Raw genomic sequence first — 19,123 nt, 5'->3', positions numbered from 1 at the left:
AGTGAGTATTCAAAATACTTAGTACACGGGAGCCTTGGGGGTCCTGGAAGTGCCCGAGCGACCCTGCGTGTGTGACCTGCACAGCACCCAGCAACAGGAAGGCAGTGTCTGCGGGGCCCGTGGGTGGCGCGTCTCCCCCGCACAGCGCTCGCCGGCCCTCAGCCGCGTGCTGCCCGGGAACCGCGCTTGCTGTTACTCTGCTGCTGTAAACAGAGCAGTCCCCAGTCCTCGAAAGGAAGGTCACTGTAGTTCCTGAGGACGCCGTTCCCGCAGGGCTGGTGAACTGTGCGGACAAAACCCCGTCTCCAGGCCGACTCTGAAAGGAGATCCATTCTGGCCCACAGATGCGATGCCGGGTGGTGCCAGCAGGGGGCGCACCTGGCTGCTCGGCCCAGTGTGTGGGCAGGGGCTGTGGGGAGATGGCACTGACTGGGGTCAGAGCAGAAGGACCCTGAAGGAGCGAGTTGTCATTGAAGTGACAGCGCGTGGGACGCCCTGGTGGGAGCCGCTTGCCGTGTTGGGCTGTGCTCCCGTCTGTCCGTTGCCTCGGTGCGTGTCCTGGTTCCCTTCCTGTGCTGACCCCCTCCTGGGGGGGCAGCTCTCCTCCCCACCCCTCTCTACTCTGTCTCTGTGTATCAGCACCCGAGGTTTACCCATCTGCCTGTGTCAGGCTGCGGTGGGGGTGGGGGTGGCTGGGACTCTGCCCAGGAGTGTGGCCTGAGGCCGTGACAGCCATCTGGCCTCCGAGTCCTCAGCCCGGCGAAGAGCTTGATTGCTCTTGCTGGTGACTTGGCTGCTTCTGTTCTGTGAGCGACTTTAGCTCTTTCCTCTTGAGAGAGACACGCAGGACAGTCTCACGGCCTCGGATCCGCGCTCTCCTGACACACCCGCCTTCCACAGCAGCTGTGAGAGGGGGCGTGCAGAGCCACTCGGGCCGGCCGTCTGGGGAGTGTCCTTTGGCGGCTGCCAGGGCGTGGGTGGGGGTTTCAGAGGCAGGGCAGAGTGACACCGCAAGCCCAGGAAAAGAGCACACTGCCCGTCCTCGAAAAGTGTCTTCCGTGAGAGGGAAAGGCAGTGCAGGCCTGTGAGCAGAGCAGGCTCCGTCCGTGGTCTGCGCGTCCGTGGACGGGCGAGGTGGCAGCAGTAGGCGCTCTTCCCCTTCGGTCATTCGCTTCCAGAGCAAGACCCCGATGGGGACCAGTGGTGCTTGTTTCTAAGGAGCCCTGGAGGAGCTGCTGCTGAGGGGCGTGCTTGCATGTGGATGGACTCCTTGTGACGGGCCCGCGTCCGAGCTCCCTCCCGTGGGAGAGGCGCAGGCTCGGCTCATTGCCCGCCTGCTGCTGTGCAGAGCGCTCGCGAGGCTGTGCCGTGCCCGGCTCAGGAAGCCGCTGGTGCAGCGCAGAGGGGCCCCTCCCTGGGCCTGGTGTCCCTGTGGGGCGCAGCAGCAACGGCTGGCGAAAGGGAGGACGGTTGTCTGCAGGGAGCCCACGGCTGCTGCAAGAGGCCCCGGGGACAGGCCGGGGCTGCCTCTCGTTGTCGGAGCAGTTTCCGCTGCGGACGCTGTGGGGCCATGGCTGCCAGGTGTGGGCTGCGTGGCCAGGGCATGCGGGGCGGCGGGGCGGCTTGTTTTCCCGGGGGCGACTCAACCCATATACCGGGCCAGCACACGCACAGAGACAGGTGCCCACGCACAGGTGCACACGCACAGCGATGTGTCTGCACATGCAGGGGAGACTGATCCGCTCAGGCATGGGGTCTGTGTCCCCCGCCACGTGGGAGTCGGGGTGTGGGTATGCCTCACCCAGCCTGCCCTCAGACTGCAGGCCACAGTGAGGGGAGGCCTTTTCACGACGCACGCTCTCCCAGTGAGGGCCAGTCACTCCCCCTGATGTGCTGAGCAAGGGGACTGCCCTGAGGTGGCCCCAAGGCCCAGCATGCCGGGGCCCGAGAGGTGACACCCACTGGTGCTGCCTGGGTCCCGTGGGACATGGGAGCCTTTGGGAAGGCACTGGTGTTGGTCTGGAGGAGGGGTGTCTAAAGAGCAGGTCGCTGGGGGATGTGGGTGGAGGGTCTCGTGGGAAAGTGCTGAGCGCAGGTGGAGGGAGCAGCCGGGGATTCGGGGAGACTGGTTGGGTCGTTGGGTCACAGAGCCAGTTGGGGGGGTGGTGACAGGTGGTGCACTGGTGGCTGGGTCTGACCAGCTGGAAGCAGACCTCTGAGAGTGTGCTGATGGGCTGTGCACAGGTGATGGGGGGCCGGCTGAGGACGTCCCGAGCTTTGCCCTCACCCATGGGAAGGCGGGAGTCGCCACTGCCCCAGAGGGTGAGGCCGGGCGGTGTCGGGGGCTTTGGCTCTGCAGGGCCAGCGGGGGCTCAGTCCTGGACGTGAACCGTTCCGTGGCCTGCTAGACCCCCGAGCAGGCTGCCTCCTTCTGAGGGAGCAGTTGATGGAGACCCTTTTCCAGGTCCTTGTGTCCACCTTGTGTCCACCACTGTCCCCAGGGCCGGTGCTGGGGAGGCATTGTGGCCCGCTGGCTCCACTTTCCGGCTGGGGTATGAGCTGCTCCTCTCTGTTTCCTGTGTGGGTTCAGTGCGTGGTGGCGGGAAGTTCCGAGGACCGAGTTCCGTGGCCCTCACTTCGGCCTGCGGTGCTCGGCCCGCTCTCTTGGACTAGAGCCCTGTCCCTGTGCCCAGTGGTGACAGAGACGGCGGGGCCCCCGAGACGCTGTGTAGCAGGGAACCCTTCCGTGCCAGAGAGCCTTGGGCAAGCGCACGGTGGCTCCCTGGGTGCATGGTCTGGTTGCGTCGTCTGCCTTCTCTGGGCCGAACGCTGGCTGGGCCCGGGGCCCAGGTTCCTGAGGCTCCCCCGGGGATGCTGCTGCCTTGGAGTGGTGACAGGGTTGGCCTCCCCTGAGCAAGACGTCACGTGTGCTGGGTGGTGAGTGCGGGCCCGGAGGGCCTCTGTGCAGGAGCGGTGAGGCACGCCAGGCCGAGGAGCAGCACACCACAAGGCCTGGCGGCGCCCAGGAAGGGACCGTGCGGGTGAGTGGTGGTGTGGGTCTGGACAGGCCAGAGGGGGCCTTCTCACGGAGAAGCCTTGGGCTGGGCCGAGGGCCTTGGATCGGACGGGGTGCTGTGCAGGAGTGGTTTCGTTAGGGGGCAGGTGGCTGCCTGTGTTTCTGAAGCTCTGCCGGTTTATCACTCAGGGCCTGAGTCATTACCCCCTCCTCTGCCGCGGTTCGGCCGCAGCAGGGTCCAGGGATTCCTGAAAGGTGGGTAGGGCGTCGGCGGTGGGTAACAGACGACAACACGCCTCAGAGGACAGTGAGGCTCTGTTCCGTGTATTGCAAGTACAAGCAGGTTTTTATATTTTCATTTTTAATAGTGATTAACATTTACAGGTGCATAGCACGATCAGTTAAGCAGAAAAAATCAATACGAAGGCAACCAGGAAAAGTACAAAAGTTCCCATAGTTTCAGTTATGTTAAACTAAAGTTGTTTTGACCAGGAGAACCATTAATCAGACAATTTGAAATAGCTCTGTAACAGAGTTTGAATGTCTTAATTGTTTATTAAAGTTCTCAGAGTTTGACATGGGGCAAAAGGTTGAGTATAAGGCCTTTGTGATGTCTAACTTAGCTATCTATCCCTTTCTGTCTAAAATGTCTCTCTGTGTACTGTAAACTCTGACTCCCTAGTAACTATTTCTACATGCTTAATAGCTAACCAGCTTCTCTTATTTCTTTGCCTGTCCAATTTCAATTGATGTATATTCCTATTCAAGGTAAAGAAGGGGCGGTTATTCAAATGACTTTAGACATTCAGGGGTTATGTCATTAGAGGGGATTTTCCATCCTTCCAGGCAGTTCCGTGGGGAATACTGATGTTTTCCCCTCAACTGTCCCTTCCTCTTGGGTGATTTTCACAGGAATAAGTAAGTACAGTACAATGCCTGTATTCAGTAGCAAGAGTAAAATACTTAAAACAGCCAATTGTTAACCCATTTCGGATGCCACGTTCTCTTCCGTGGAGACGAGTTCCTTGAACTCGAGTCCTCCACGCCCGGACCGTGTCAGACAGCATGGTTGGAGTTGGACGTGGCACTCCTCCAAGCAGCCTTCCTCCCCTCCGTTCCCTGGGCAGGATAGGCTTCCCCTCCTGGGAGGCCAGCGTGCTGTGGCCTCTCTCCACCCAGTTTTCAGCCTGCTTGTCACGGGCACCTCCCAGGTGACTTTGTGTCACCCCCTGGTCTCTCAAGTCCCCGCTTTCCCAGAAAGGCCACTGTTAATGCAGTTGGGTGCTATGGTGGTGATGCGGTTGTCTCGAAGGGAAGGGGAGGGCCGTGTGTGAAGTATTTGATACGCAGCAGGCCCCGGGCACCAGCCCCGAGAGAACAGGTTTGGTTCCCACCCGTGCAGCCCGGCACAGGGCACGTGGGTTGTGACGAATGAGGGGAAAGTTGCCACGGCCAGTCCCGGGCCCTGCTGCCCCTTGTTGTCCTGGAAGGAAAGCAGTCCTGTGGGTCTGCCGCGGCCCCAGGCTCTCTGCAGGGGGCCTGCCCGGGCCAAGCCCCTGGAGCGGAGGAGGGGACAGGATTCACAGCAGCCGCACGTGGTCCGGTGTTAGTGTCTTCATTCATTTGCAGCAGAGTGAGATGGGTCGCCTGCCCATTGGGGAACCAAGTGAAGACAGTGCCGCACAGTGTAACAAGCAGCTTCTTCACGTTGTTCCGCATAAATTAGCAGAATGCTTCTGCACCTTGCACCCCGTTGAGCTGGAAATGACCGAAGCCCAGGGAAGGACGGGCGGGCCCGGAAATCCAGGGGGTCCGGTCAGCTTTGGTGGTGAAGGGGTTACTGCGTAGTGTGTTCCTGAGCCACAAGATGTTATTTATAACCCGTGTCAGGAGCAGTTAAACTGATGGATGATTAGGGAAGTTTAATAGTTGAATAATAAGAAGCGGTTCTTGACAGCTGCTTCTCTCGCCGGGAAGCGTGTTTCGTGGCTGTAACGACTGTGCGCAGGGCGGGCCATGCGGTCCGGTGGGGTGTGCCTGCACCCCGTGCTGTGCCACGTCCCTGGTTACGTGGCGTGCCAACAGAAATGGAAATGCCCATTACGACTTTCTGATTTATTGTTGAAGTGGTTTGTTAATTTTGACCGACTCCAAGCAGTTAATTAGCACACATTGATATATTTGATTAGAAGTGCGCTGGTGTGGAGCTGGGTAGGAAAGGTCAGGGAAGTGAGTTACTTTCCAGCCGCCCCAGAGCCGTGTCCTGAGTTTCGATTCCTGCTGCACATTGACCGGAAAGCAGTCGACGGGCAGCTCCTGAGCGTCAGCGCCGCGGGGCCCGCCTGGACCCTCAGGCCCAGCGGTGCCCCGCTGCTCCCCCCACCCCCCTCCTGGGGCCAGGGTTTGTGGGAGTGTTTGTCCTCGGGATCCATTTCTTACGTTTGTGAACAGCAAGCATTCAGAAAAGTTCTTTTTGGAAATAAGCAGAAATGCTGTGAAGTGGAGAACACAAATGACTGATAAACTGAAAACACGTCCAGCTTCCCAAGGAATGAGAATGCAAATTGAACCAGTAATGCAGTTCTATTTTTGTCTATCAAATTAGCAAGGATTAAAACATGATCCGCAGTGCTTTGTGGCGGAGGGGAGAGTGACACCCTGCCCTCTCTGGGGGAGCAGCCCGTCTGGGCAGTGCCAGGGTGCCGGTCGAGGGGCGCGGCGCCTCCTGTCTGGAGGACGGGCTGTTGTGGGCATCCATCCCCAGGCCTCGAGCAGCCCCTGTCCAGCCTCGGGAAGGTCAGGCCGGTTGGGGTGCGCTGACCTCCCAGCAACCTTGAACCCGAGTTCACAAGAAACCCTCTCGCTGTCTGGCGGTGGCGGGGCGTGGATGACAATCCCAGGGTGTGGGGCTTCATCGCCAGTCTCATTCTGGCTCATTAACAAGCTGCACACGGCTGTGGCTGGGAGGTTCAGTTGGTTGGAGCATCGTCCTGCCCACCAGAAGGTTGCGGGTTAGGTTCCCGTCAGGGCACAGGCCTGGGTTGTGAGTTCAAGTCCCTGTTGGGGTATGTGGAAGAGGCAGCTGATTGATGTTTCTCTCCCTCTGTCTCCCTTTTCTCTTTCCCTCCCTCCCTTCCTCTAAAATCAATAAAATCATATTCTCCATGAGTATTTATTGTTAATGAAAAAATTTTACTTATATTTAGAGAGGGGGAAGGGAGGGAGAAACAGAGAAGCATTGATGTGTGGCTGTCTCTTATGTATGTGCGCCTCCTATTGGGGACCTTGCCCGAAACCCAGGCATGTGCCCTGACTGGGAATCGAACCAGCGACCCTTTGGTTCTCAGGCCAGCGCTCAACCACTGAGCTGCACCAGCTGGGGCCTCAGAGGGGCTTTAACAACCATGTGTGTGTGCATGAATGCTGTGGGTGAAGTTCTCGGCCCCTCCCTGCTTTAGTGTTGGAGTCTCACCCTTGCACCTTGAACGTGACTGTCTTTGGGTCTTCACAGAGGTGACTGAGCACGTGAGGTCACTGGCACCTGAATGCTGATCCAGCCGGACCCGAGGGCCAGGTTCAGCAGGGATCTTGGGCTGGGGGCCTGCAGCCACTGAGGTCCTGGGGAGGCCTGCCTGGAGAGCTAGTCTTGGGGCAGCTGAAGCGGAGGATGTGCCCTTAGCTCCGTGTGGTGGTGGGGAGCGCTGCCCGGCCCAGCCCACCCTCCCTGCTGCCCGGACACCTGCTCGCCTACGGCCAGGGCGGCAGGAGGCGTCTCAGCACGGAAGGCCGTGGGCGTGCCTGTGTGTAGAAGGGGCTCTGTGGGCTCAGGGAGCAGGGAGTGGAGGCGCCCCAGGACTGGTTGCCTTGCACCCTGCGGAGGGAGACCCCCAAAGGGCACCCGCATCTCCTGCACGTGGTGGGGGCTGGGCGGTTGCCTGACTTTGGGGCAGGAAGTGCTGGGCAGGCAGGGGTGCAAGGGCTCCCGGAGAGGGCACAGCCTGGGACAAGGGCTGGAGGCAGTGGCCTGGTCGTGCACATTCCGGGGGCAGCGTGCTCCTGTTCCTGCCCCTGCCTGCCCGCCGCCCCGCTGTGGCCGCTGGCCTGCTGTGGCCATCGCCCCCTGGGCTGGTGTACAGCCAGGCACTTCACACTGGGCAGGTCCTTTGGCTCCTGTGGCTGCGGCCTGGGGGGTGGTTGTCCACCTGGTGCCCACCCCGAACCCTGGCCCCCGCTAACTGCCTCCCTGTTCCCAGGCCCCACTGCAGCCGGCATCGTAATCTCACTGGTCCTGTGCCAGCTTAATCATCTGTCATTGCGCTGTGGAGGGGCAGGGCTGCTGGGGGCAGGGTCCCCGGGGCCCTGGGTGGCATTCTCGATGGTGGAGAGCTGGGGCTCCTGGGGGGCCCTGCCTGTTGATGGGTCCCTTTAGAATGCCTTCTCCTTCAGCCCGCCCCACAGGGCCTGGCATTAGCCCTCCGGGTCAGCAGTGGGCTCTCTGGCCTCCAGGCTGGCTGACTGGCCTTTGGGCTCCTGGAGTGGGTCCCCGGGCCCAGATGCAGTGGCCTTCAAGGCTCCTCAGCCACTGCCGTGGGGCCTTCGCCTTGTCTGTGGGCGCTGAGCTCTGGGCGCCTGCCTGTGGCCTGGGGGACGGCCGAGGCTTCGTGGGTGCTGGGGTCTTGTGTGAAGTTCGTGGGAAGAGAGCGTGTTCCATCCTCTGTGGCACACCACGGCCGTTCTTTCCACCTGACTGAAGTATGACACGAGTGGGGACTGGCTGCGGCAGCTTCGATGACAAGCACAGGTCCCCGCTGTCCACCTGCCAGTGCAGCGAGGCCAAGCATTTGCTGTTGGCTGTCATGCTCAGGGGGAGATCGGCAGGACCTCACGGTCCCAGCCTGCACTTTCCAAGCCGCATGGTGAGAAGCACGGGCCACAGGCCCCGAGACTGAGGGGCAGGCATCTGTCTGGCCGCCCTGCCTCCGTGAGCACCCTGCTGGCAGGGCGGGCACAGCCCAGGTGGTGGGCTGGAGTGAGGGGGCTGCGGGAGAGGGCCCCCCGCCGTGCTGCTGGCTGATGTTGCTGTAGAGGACGGTGCCACCACCTGGACCACCCGGGTCAGACAGGTGACCGTTGCAGCCAGCCTGCTCCTCTGCCCGCAAGCCTTGGCTGGCCGGCTGCCCAGGCACCAGGCCCTGGGTGTGCAGGGCCTGTGGGGCCCGGGCTGTCCCCTTTGCCACAGCACAGGCAGGGGGACGCTGGAGGGAAAGGCCCAGGGCCTCCCTCTGCCCTCCCCTGTCCTGCCCTGCAGCTCTGGCCTACGGCGCTCCGTCCCGCCCAGGGGGAAGACCAGACCCTTCTGCCCACCCCCCGACACCCTCTCCTGATTCTGCTGGCAGTGGTCTGTCCTCGTGAGTTCGCACGTGTGGGCTGTGGTTTTTCTGGCACCTTCCGTGTTTCATGCCCCTTTGACCGTCAGCACGGGCTCAGGCTGGTCCAGCCCTGCTTGTCCGGACCGCTCGTGCTCCGCGGCGGTTCTCAGTGTCGGTGCCCGGGGCCTGAGCTGACCCAGTGCAGTGTGCCTTTGCAGCCCTGTGCCCCCACCTCCAAAAGCCCCCACTTTGACCCTGAGCTTCTTCCCACGTGTGGGCCCCATGCAGCTCAGCCACCCCGAGAGCCCTGGCCCTTGGTGGGGGCCGGTGTCCGAGATGCGAGTCCATCTCTGTTCTTCTGCCCGCGCCTGGCCACTCATGACCCAGCGGAGGGCTCAGGCGGACTCAGGGCTCACGCCCCATCCCCCCTCCGGCTGGGTTTCTCCTTGCCTGCGTCCCACAGCTCTGGGGCATTTCCTCCCGAGGGCGGGGCATGGTCTGCGCTGCCCCCCCACCCTCCAGCGTTCTGCGTGAGGGGCACAGGCGGACCTGGGGCTAGAAGTCTGTTCTGTCCCGCCATCTTTCTGATACCCGGCTCAGGGACCTTCCCACTGACTTAAAGTGCACACCCGGGCGCCCTGTGGGCACCCTGAGCCCCCAGGTGAGAACATGGCCGTGCCTGGGCGTCCGAGGGCCAGGAGAGTCCCCAGACCGTCGCACGCTCCCAGGGAAGTGCGTCAGCACAGACCAGGCCTCTGGTTCTGCTTTGAGGCTCTTCCCCATCGCTTTCTGGGTGACTGCAGTTGCGTGGAGAGTGGTCAGCTTCTCTCCCAGGTCACTTCAGTGTGGGGTCCCAGCTCCTCACTGTCTCCAAGTAAACACACGCGTCGTCCCAACAGGTCAGAGCAGCCAAACCCTTGAGAACTGCCAGGATCGCAGGGAGCGTGGGAAGCGATGCCAGGCATCGCCCGAGTGCTTTTCAGATGTTGCCCCAGTTCCGGCTGAGCAGCTGCTGTCGGGCCACCCTCGGGTTCTGCCACCACCAGCACCAGAACCCTCAGGTCCGGGGCTCCCTGTCCAGGTGCCCTCCCCTTCTGGGCCCCGCTCGGCTGAATGGCATGCACGGGGGCAGTGTGTGCCTCTGGGGTCAGATGGTCTCGAGGTCACCTCAGTCCTGGCTGTTGGCCTTTTGGGGGCCATGACTCATGCCTCCCCACCTGACAGTGTGACTCTCCCAGACCCTGATAGCAGACGGTCTAGTGGGTGGGCATCTGCCTGGGGGAGCCTGCGCTGACCTGCTGTCTTAACCAGGCTGTGGCCGTGGGGTTGGGCGTGGCCCCCCGCCAGCCAGGGTATTTCCTGGGCGTGGGCTTGTCCTCAGCTCTGTTCTGGTCACAGCCTGGGGTTCCAGAGTGTTCAGGGTGCTCTCCCTGCCTGCTCCCTGTGGGCGGACACGTTCCCCGGCGGGGTCGGATTTCTCTCATTCTACGAGGGCCATGTTCCAACTCTCTTAGTGTTTCTAAGACGCGTTGGTGTGGGGGCCCTGAGCTAAACACCATTCCTTCGTTTCCCCGAAGAGCCGTAAGTGGCCCACCATGAGCCCTGACACCTGAGCTGGCTGCCCACCCTCGGATGCAGTAAGAAGCCAGCTGAACACACAGAGAAATCCCCCAGGCCTCCTGCGCAGAGGGCCTGGCACGGCGGCCCAGCTGCTCTGTGCGTGAGGGAGCTCCGGTCCTCGAGTGGCCTATTTTCCTGCTCGCCTTTCAGCCCAGGGTGGGGTGTGTCTCAGAGCTTGGAAGGCCCTCGGAGGAGGGAGGAGAGCGTGTGGGTGGAAACGGCCTCGGGGGCCCTCCGCTGCTGCTGTTGCCTCAGCACCGTGGGACGGGGAACGCAGCCCAAGCTCGCCCTGTGGGTGGGGGTGGCGTGCTGCGCGGGGGGGGCCCCAGCGTCTGTGAATGAAATCCTGGAGCAGGAAAGGCAACTGGATGCGCAGGTGGGGCCGGCCTGCAGGAGCTGGGAGACTTGGGTCCCGCCCTCATCCTCGGAGGTGACCGCTCCCCTGAGGCTGCCACCCCTGTCCTCGAGGGCCTCCAGCCCCTCCTCACCCTGGGCCCGCCCACCTCCAAACCCAGTGGCTCTCTACCACACGACATTCATGTTTCTGACCTTTAAACCTGGTTTCCTTGCAAAGACGCCACACACGTTTGCAGAATAAAATGTAGGTGAATAGAATTTTAAGAACAGGGTACACATTTTGGGGTCACCGATGCGAGTTGTGCTGGGTGACAGCAACTTTGTAAAGGTTGAAAGTAGGTTTGTTCAGATGCCTGAGACGCCATCCCAGGAGTCTGTTTTGCACCTCAAAGCTTACGTCTCCTCGCCTCCCTGTTGGGGACTCGATCCTGCACTTGGGGAGGGGCGGTGTGTGCCCTCGTTGCCCGTTCTTCCTCCCAGACGTGAGCGTTATTAGCTCTTGCTCGGCATTCTGCTCGCTGCGGGGGGACCTACCTGCTCGGCGTCGGAAGCTCTGACCTTGGGATGGAGCTGTTGGAGGAGTTACTACTGAGTGCGCGTGGAAATGTCTCAGAAACAGAAATTTTATAACGTTATGGAAAACTTTCAGCTCTCTTCTAGGAATAAATGGTATATTTAGGTTCTCTCTTATTGGGATCTGAAATGCCTGAGAAGCAATCACTTATAGTCTGTCACTGATGCTAATTAACTGGAGAGGATTGAGAATATTAATTGTCTGCATCTGATGAGGCCCTGGAGTTGAGACCCACGGGGCGGCGGGGTGGAAGGGGCGCAGGTCTGCTCCTCAGCCGGGCGGCCAGCCTTTCCGCACCTCCGGGTCGCAGGGGAAGAAGGGGAGCTGTGTGGGGCCACATGTGAAGTACACCGAGATGGGCAATCATCTCACCGTGGTTTCGGGGACTTTTCGACCCTGGGCAGGGCCATGTTCACAGCCGTCCTGGACCACATGAAGGCCACAGGTTGGACAACCCTGGTAGAGCAACAGCAGTGGGCCCTGGAGAGGTGAGGGTCCGCCGGTCGGTGCCCCTTGTCCTTGTGCCCCGGGTAACTCTTGTGTCTCTCCCGTGCTCCACAGAGGAGGAGGATGCGGACGTCGCCGACGTGTCCCGCGTGCCCGCCGACATGCTGCGCAATGTGGAGGCCGACACGTACTGGTGCATGAGCAGGCTGCTAGATGGCATTCAGGTGAGCCCGGCTCCTGGGGACGCGCCCGCCGCCCCCGCTCAGCTCAGGTCTCTGCCACTGGAGCAGCACGTGATCCTCGGGAGGACGGGGTGGGGAGGCCCGGGGTGGGGGTGCACACAGCCATGGGCGAGCCCACTGAGGCCTGCTTCTGGGCTTGGCCAAAGCCTGGGGTGCGCCCACTGTCTCCAGGTGCCGGGTGAGGGGCTGCGGGAAGGGAGCTGTGGCCGGGGAGGGTGGGGTGGTGGGCCACCCCCAGTGGGGAGCTGCAGGGGAAGGAACCACCACCCCCGGCAGGGGCTGGAAATGTCGGGTGGCGTTGAACAGAAGTGGCCGACGAGGCGCAGGGAGTCCTTACTGGGGGTCCCCCGGGGGTGGAGAGCACGGCCTGGACGCCCGTAGTGGGTCCAGGGGGGCTGTCGGGCAGCCCGCGCGGGAGGGCAGGATGCCCCGGCCAGCGCGAAGACAGACTGGCCCTGGGCCTGAGTCGCGGCCCTGCAGCCCCACCCAGTCCCGCTCTGCAGTCTCCCAGGCCACCCAGGCATGCGAGGGGCGTGCGCTCCGTCGGGTGGGTCCTGTTGGCGGGGACCGCGTTGACACGTGGCTGAGATGCCTCACACAAGCTCGGTGATTGAAACAGTGGCGGCGGTGACGTGGTACGTGCTGTCGTGAGTAACACCTCCTGACTCGGGAACGCTTCAGGACACAAACGTCTGGTGAGGAGGAAGGCGTCGCTTCACTCTCTGCGACGCTCTCTCGGTCCACGCTGGTGGGAGGCTCCGGGGCCCGGGTGGCGCCGCCGTGCTGGTCCGGGCCCGGCTGCACCGCAGCAGCTGAGGGAGGCGCGGCCTCGTTCTGGCGCCGCTGGGAAGGGGGGGTCCGTTCACCCTGGCAGGGCCCGTGGGCGCCACCTCTTCACGCGGGCGCGTGCCCTGGCAGATGCTGGTGCCTGAGCGCCCACTGCCACGTGAAGTCTGAAGCCACGTCCACGGACATTTGGACTTGGCCGCCTCACAGTCCATCGGCCTGTCTGGGCCTTTCCCCCACGACGGGCCCCGTGACATCGTCGGCTCGAGCTGTGCAAGAGCCCGGCCCAGACGAGCTGTGCCGCCTGGAGGGCAGGCGGCAGTTCTCCGAAGGGCGGGTTTGGGGCCAGAAGCTCAGATGTTTGTGACAAGTACCGTCAGGTATTTTCCTTGAAGGGACAGGTTAACTTTGTTCGTTTTGGGGAGAACGTCTGCCCATACCCGTTTGATTGGCCGGTTTGCCTCGTATCCCGTCTTTCAGGCACAAATAAGGTTTCTTGAAAGACGGGTCTAGCCCAGCTCCCAGCTCAGACAGCGCAGCAAAGAGCTGGGCCTGAGAAACCGCCTCTCTGGTTGCGCCCCAGGACTCTGCGCGTCCTTCCCTGTCGCCGCTCGGGTCGAGGCTCAACACCGTGCCGCGGGGTTGCGGGGTTTTCCCTCCGCCACGGCGAACACCTGGCACCAGGGACCGGCTCGGTGGCCCTGCCTTCAGCTGGGCGCGTGCCAGCCCTCTCGGGGACCCAGCGGTGGGCCGTCCCCTGGGAGGACCGCTGCCCTCGGGGAGGCCCCCACGCGCGCACAGGCCTGGGTTTCTCACGGCGAGGCCCCCCAGACGGGGGCCGCAGGAGCACAGAACCGAGACGGACGCAGCGAGCCAATGTGGCGTTCGGAGGGGTTGTAGTGAGACCGTGGACTGGGGTGCAGGGACCGCGGCCCGGGGGGTTTCGGACGCTCCGGGCCAAGGAGGGGCGTGGAGGGAAGAGGAGACGTGGAAAGAGCCCAGGGTGTCCAAAGAGGACCAGCGCCTTCTAGCAGCCAGGTCACGCGGGGGGTTGGTTAGAGCAGAACGAGGAGATAACTGAGCAGGTGGCACCGAGGAATAACAAGGGGGTGACAGAGGTTAGGACGTGACAGAGAGGGAGGTCCAGAAAGGGAAGCACTGCGGGGAGGCCGGCACAGCCGGTGGCCCGAGCTCCGTGCTGAGGGAGGCCACTGCTCCCGCTCTTCCGTCCGTGACGCGGGTCTGCAGAGGGAGGGCCACAGTGCCACGCGGAGATGTGGTGGGAGGGGGGAGCCGCTGGCACTCGGCGGACGGCGGACGACCCAGAGGAGAGGCGCGGGACCCGCTGCTGAGACTGCCGGGTGGCGATTGCGTGGGAAGCAGGCCGCACCGGCGCGGCAGCGGCCAGTGGAAGCGGACGCCGCGTGCTGTGTTCTCTGGAAGAGCGCGTGTTGGGCCAGACGGGTCCGGGGTGTAGGGCTCTGACAAGAGCTGCACCTCTGTCGCTGGGCGACCGGGCAGTGCAGGGGGAACGGCGGGGGTGCGGGCCGCAGAGAGGCCGGGGCCGGAGTAACCGTCGTGCAGTGGCCTGGCTCTCAGAGGAAATGCGTGTGGAGGCGGAGGGCGTGGCCCCGGGAAGGCCCCACGCTGGAGCAGCTCTGAGCCGTGTCTGTGCACCTGTGGCCCATGAGTGTCAGGTGCCAGGGGGGGGTGGGGAGCACCGCCAGTCCCGCTGCGCCGCGTCCCCACCAGTGNGTGGAAGCGGACGCCGTGTGCTGTGTTCTCTGGAATAGCGCGTGTCGGGCCAGACGGGTCCGGGGTGTGGGGCTCTGACAAGAGCTGCACCTCTGTCGCTGGGCGACCGGGCAGTGCAGGGGGAACGGCGGGGGTGCGGGCCGCAGAGAGGCCGGGGCCGGAGTGACCGTCGTGCAGTGGCCTGGCTCTCAGAGGAAATGCGTGTGGAGGCGGAGGGCGTGGCCCCGGGAAGGCCCCACGCTGGAGCAGCTCTGAGCCGTGTCTGTGCACCTGTGGCCCATGAGTGTCAGGTGCCAGGGGGGGGTGGGGAGCACCGCCAGTCCCGCTGCGCCGCGTCCCCACCAGTGTTGCATTTGTGTTGCTTTTGACGATGCTCCATCGCAGGGCTTTGTTCGGTTGCTTGTTTTTTGAGAATATTTTTTTACTCGAGTTTGTGGTTTGTCAGTTCTTTTTATTTTACCAGCGTTTTCTGACAACCAGGGAATTTTAACTCTTGACGGCCTGTAACTCACCATTCTCCTTCCTCTGTGGTGAGGCACTCCTGCATCCTCGCTAAAACGCGCTGTGTCTGGCCAGGGCGCCCACGTGTTCTCCGTGTACTTCTCAAAGAGGCTCTGTGGTCTTAGCGTTTGCGTGCAGGGCTGCCCTTAGCCGGACGCAGACCTTTCTGCTCATCCCCCGGGTGGAGCAGGTGGTAGGTTGCCTTTCAGGGGCGTTATTCCGGGGGCAGAAAAAGGGCAGCAGTGGCCCCAGCTGAGTGCCCTGCCCTGGGGAGCGGACCCCAGGTTTGGGGTGTGGCCTCCTGGCTTCTCCAGCTGGTTGTTGGGTCCCCGTCAGCCCGGAATGTAGCCTTTCTTGGGGAGGGATGAGGAGGGAGACCCCCACTCCTTCAGGGAAGGCAGCCTCAGTGGGGCCCCTGCTTCCTGGCGTGTTCTCCCGGGGCCACGGGCGCTGGCGGTTTCTCTGACGTTTGTCGGAATCGGACGTCATGTCATCCTCGGGGCCTCTGCTGGGGGCTGCAGGGTCCCCTCTCGCCCACTTCCCACCCCAGCTGCTTGTTTCCACGCCCAGCCCGCCCCTCGGACTCCGCCATCTCTTACGGGGCAGTGCTGCTGCCCCGCCCCAGGGCCTTTGCCAGGCTCCTCCTGGGCCACGGGCTCCTTTGTCCCTGCACCAGGTCTGGGGTCTTCAAGTGCTGTGGACCTGTCCCCTCTGAGCAGCACACCTGCGAGGTTGGCCATCCAGGAACATCACCCCCAGGCATTTTCCACATCACGCCAGGTCGCTCCCCACTTCCCTCCTGGGCCCCGGATGCAGATGGCAGGGTGGGGAGGCCACTGCTGTGTGCTGCCCCCACAGACCTGCCTGCACGTGGGCGAGGCTGGCACCCCTCATGCCTCCTGCGGGTGCCTGCTGTGCCTCCCCCACTGTCTGCAACGCCAGGAAGACTCCCCTTTGTTGACCTTGCACTTGCCTGTGCTGGGCCTGAGCTGCTGGTGCCTGCCACCACCTGTAGCCCCACCACACTCACCCTGTAGTGAGGCCTGGGCAGCCTCCCTGGTGTCACTCCTTGAGGACAGGCTGTCCCCCAGCTTTGCCCAGCGGGAGCCTATCGGGGCCACATGCTCCATGGAGTTCAAGGTCCAGGGTACAGTGCCCTGGTCTCAGTTGCTTTGGGTTCTGTGCTCACTTTTCATGTCTTCACGGGTCTTATGACCCCCTAAAGGACACGCCCCAGGCCTCCCGTGTCAGCCTCTGGGGCTGTTCTGACCAGTCACCACATCTGTGTTCTGTCTCTGACCCGGAGGTCGGGGGTCTCGTGGGGCTGTTGGGGGCTGGCTGTGTCCTTTCTGGGGCAAATCTGTGCCCTGGCCTGTCCAGCCTGCATACTTGGCCTGGCCCGTCCTCACCTTCCAAGCAGCAGGCTGACGAGTCTGCCTGGCATTGCTGCTCCCTGACAGGACTCTCCTGCAGCCCTCTACTACCCAGAAGGCCCCGGGGCTACTCTGGTGCCCCAGAATGATCCAGGGGAACGGCCGCTTGCGACAGGCGGTCAGCAGCATTAACCGCCTTTGCCAGGCCCCAGGGGCTGGGCCCTGGTCATTGGGGGCTGTTGTGCAGCCCCCCCCGTGACCACCAGAGGGTGCAGGCCTCTCCCTGTGCAAGTCCAGCTGGAGCCCTGGTTCTGAAGGGCCCTGGTGCTGGCTGAGGCGCCCGTAGGCTGCTGTGTTGGGGGTGCCCAGGCCTGCAGGAAGGGGTGCCAGCCACCCTTTGTCTAAGCCGTGTTCTCGGTGGTGACAGTACTGGTCCCAGGGCCTCTGTCCTCCATGCCTTCTGCATCTGGGGTCTGGTCCCTGAGCCACCCGTGCAGCAGACGTGTCCCCAAAAGGAGCTCTGCCCGCCCAGGCCCATTGGCTGCATTTCAGTCTGAAGGTCTTACACATGAAGTGTCCCTTAAATGTCCCTGAGACGGGCATCTCAGGGCTGAGCCCCGATGTCAGGGGGGTTGGACTCAACCTCGGAGTCGGACTCGTGGGCACTGCCACGGGCAGGGTCTGCAGCCTGCCCCATGGGCACGCACCTCTCTGAGAGGTGGTCCTGCCCTGTCCCAGTGCCGTGTCCCTGCAGGGTGTGTTTTCTGGCTTCGCACGTGACAGTCACCATTGTTTTTCTTTAGGACAACTACACCTTCGCCCAGCCGGGGATCCAGATGAAGGTGCGGATGCTGGAAGAGCTCGTGAGCCGGATCGATGGTAAGCCAGCCCCGTGGCGGGCAGGGTGGCGCGGAGGCTGTGGGAGGCGGCCCACCCAGCCCCCTCCCCCCCGCCCCCCCACTGGTGCAGGACAGCCGCACATCCTGCCAAGGCCCGGCGGGCAGGGTCGCCCCACCCTTTGTGGGAGTGATGGGGTTGGAGGGCCGTCCCCGTGCGGCGCAGGGAGCTGAGAGCACCCACGGGTGGGCAGTCCCCACTCCGTTAGGCCTGGTGGCTGTCGCGACTGGGGTGACAGTGCACTGGGCGTGGCCGTCTTCCGTCCTGTTTCCTGCCTATGCCTTCGTGCCAGGGATGCTGGCGTGATTTCTCCGTGGAATCCAGTTAATTACCGGGTCTGGAAATGACATCTTTCATAGTGTGGAGAAATTAAGGTGTGTGCTCAGGCCATTGTAGACCGTGCTTTCGTGTTTAAGTGGGGGCTTCGCGGTGTCTTTTACCTTCACCCTTGCAGCAATCCCCCCGTGACACGCTCACTGCCTGTCACCCCGTGGCAGCAGAGTTTAATTAAGTGGGAGAGAGTGCGGGCTGCACCAAGCCTGCTCGCCTGCAGTTTGTTAAGTTAGTGAACAGGGCATTGACAGGACAGGAAGCAGAAGCAGGCGTAGATCTGTGACCCAGCCGGCCCGTGACCAGGTCCAGAGAGGGGAGCTGGTCTCCCGTGAAGAGCCCTGGGGGAGTTGGCAGGCGTTCTGCCGAGCGTGCAGAAGATGGCGCCCCGCTGCCTCGTGGACGCGGGGCCTGTGCCTTTGCCTGCAGGCAGCCTCGGCAGTGGGCGTCTGCACACGGAAGGCCCTCGGCCCGCGGGTCGCTGGCCGGTGCACCCCGCGGAGCCATGTTGATTCGGGACCCTGGCAGGGTTTCAGCATGTGTGTGACGGTTATTACTAGGTTTGCACGTTGTGGACGGCTCCTCCGGTGACGCTGACCCGGTTCAGCACATTCGGCTGCTTTTCCACCCGTGTGCTCAGAGGGCCGTCTTCTGCTCGTGTGGCGGCGGTTGGCTGCGTGGGCTGCTGGCTCCACAGTGGGGCCGCTCTTGGGCTGGTCGGGCATTTTCCGACCAGTAGCTTCCGACTGCTCCCCAGCCTTGCTTGGCCCTCTGAAGTACCCTTTGTGGTGGTGTGAGCCACGCTGCTTTGGTGGCTTGTTCTCTCCTCTTGTGTCCTGCAGGCCAGGTGTCACGAGCGCATGGGGGTGAGGAAGTTGTGGCGAGTGCTCGTTTGCTCCTGGGGACTGGTTGGACGGGCCTGCTCTGCACTGTGTGGTTTGGGAGGCCAGGCACTGCAGCGCTGCCGGCACTGGCCGAGTGGGTGGCTGCGGCAGCCGGAGGCCCCCACCGGGCCGGGGCCTGCAGGTCTGTCACACTTGAGTTTGTCATTCTGCTTGTGAGGACGGCCACTTCGTCCTGCAGGTTTCCGTCAGGTTGCCAGCCCTTCTGCACCCAGAGGAAGCTCGACCATGACAGGTCACACTGTGTGACATTTGTGTTCTCCCAGCGGACCCTGAGGGGACTCCTGTCATGGCCCCAGAACAGAAGTGGCCCGGCTGTCATGCAGGAGACCTGCAGGAGTGACAAATTTGGACTCTCCAGCTGGTGGGAGCCGTGCCGCAGGCAGCCACCTAACTCCCCCTCCGCCATTTCAAGCAGTCACCTCGTGGAGGAAGAATTTGTGGGCTTGGAGCCTTTCCTGGGACTGTAAAGATTTTATTAAAGGCAGGATATGGGGGGAAGGAAAAGCTGCCTTTAAAAACACCACTGCATCATTTCTGCATTTGGGGGGAAGAAGAGCAGTTATTCCAGAACTCTGGCACTTTGCGGGCTCGTTGAGGAGGGTGAGGCGGTGCGGTTCTGGCCCAGGCAGTGCGTGGCACACGGAGCTGAGCCCCCCTGCAGGGTCCAGCTGCGGGGTCCAGCTGCAGGGTCCAGCTGCGAGGTCCAGCTGCAGAGTCTAGCTGCGAGGTCCAGCTGCAGAGTCCAGCTGCGGAGTCCAGCTGCGGGAGGCAGGGTGTTCCAGCAGAGGCGTCGTGAGGATGTTCCCCAGAAGCCAGCAGAGGGTGGAGAGGTGGCAGAGGTCACATGTCACATGTCTTGGGGCACAGAGGGAAGCAAGGCTGAGCAGAGAGGGCCGGCGCCACTGTCTTCATTTCCAGTGGGAGTGGCTGAAGGACGTCCAAGAAATACTG

At 62.7% G+C, this 19,123-nt stretch overlaps 1 protein-coding gene across 1 annotated transcript in view; it reads left to right on the top strand.

Annotated features, from left to right (window-relative positions):
* The window catches only part of TBC1D22A (TBC1 domain family member 22A), a 115,175-nt gene that overhangs the window by 60,301 nt on the left and 35,751 nt on the right, over positions 1-19,123 (top strand). The window contains exons 9-10 of the mRNA XM_037049308.1: positions 11,498-11,607; positions 16,844-16,919. Coding sequence (XP_036905203.1) covers positions 11,498-11,607; positions 16,844-16,919 — 186 coding nt within the window. The remainder of the gene's footprint in view (positions 1-11,497; positions 11,608-16,843; positions 16,920-19,123) is intronic.

Source organism: Sturnira hondurensis, unplaced genomic scaffold (genome assembly GCF_014824575.4).
Source record: "Sturnira hondurensis isolate 20B ecotype Veracruz unplaced genomic scaffold, ASM1482457v3 Scaffold0000780, whole genome shotgun sequence".
Lineage (NCBI taxonomy): Eukaryota > Metazoa > Chordata > Mammalia > Chiroptera > Phyllostomidae > Sturnira > Sturnira hondurensis.
This window is presented reverse-complemented; position numbering and strand designations above follow the sequence as displayed.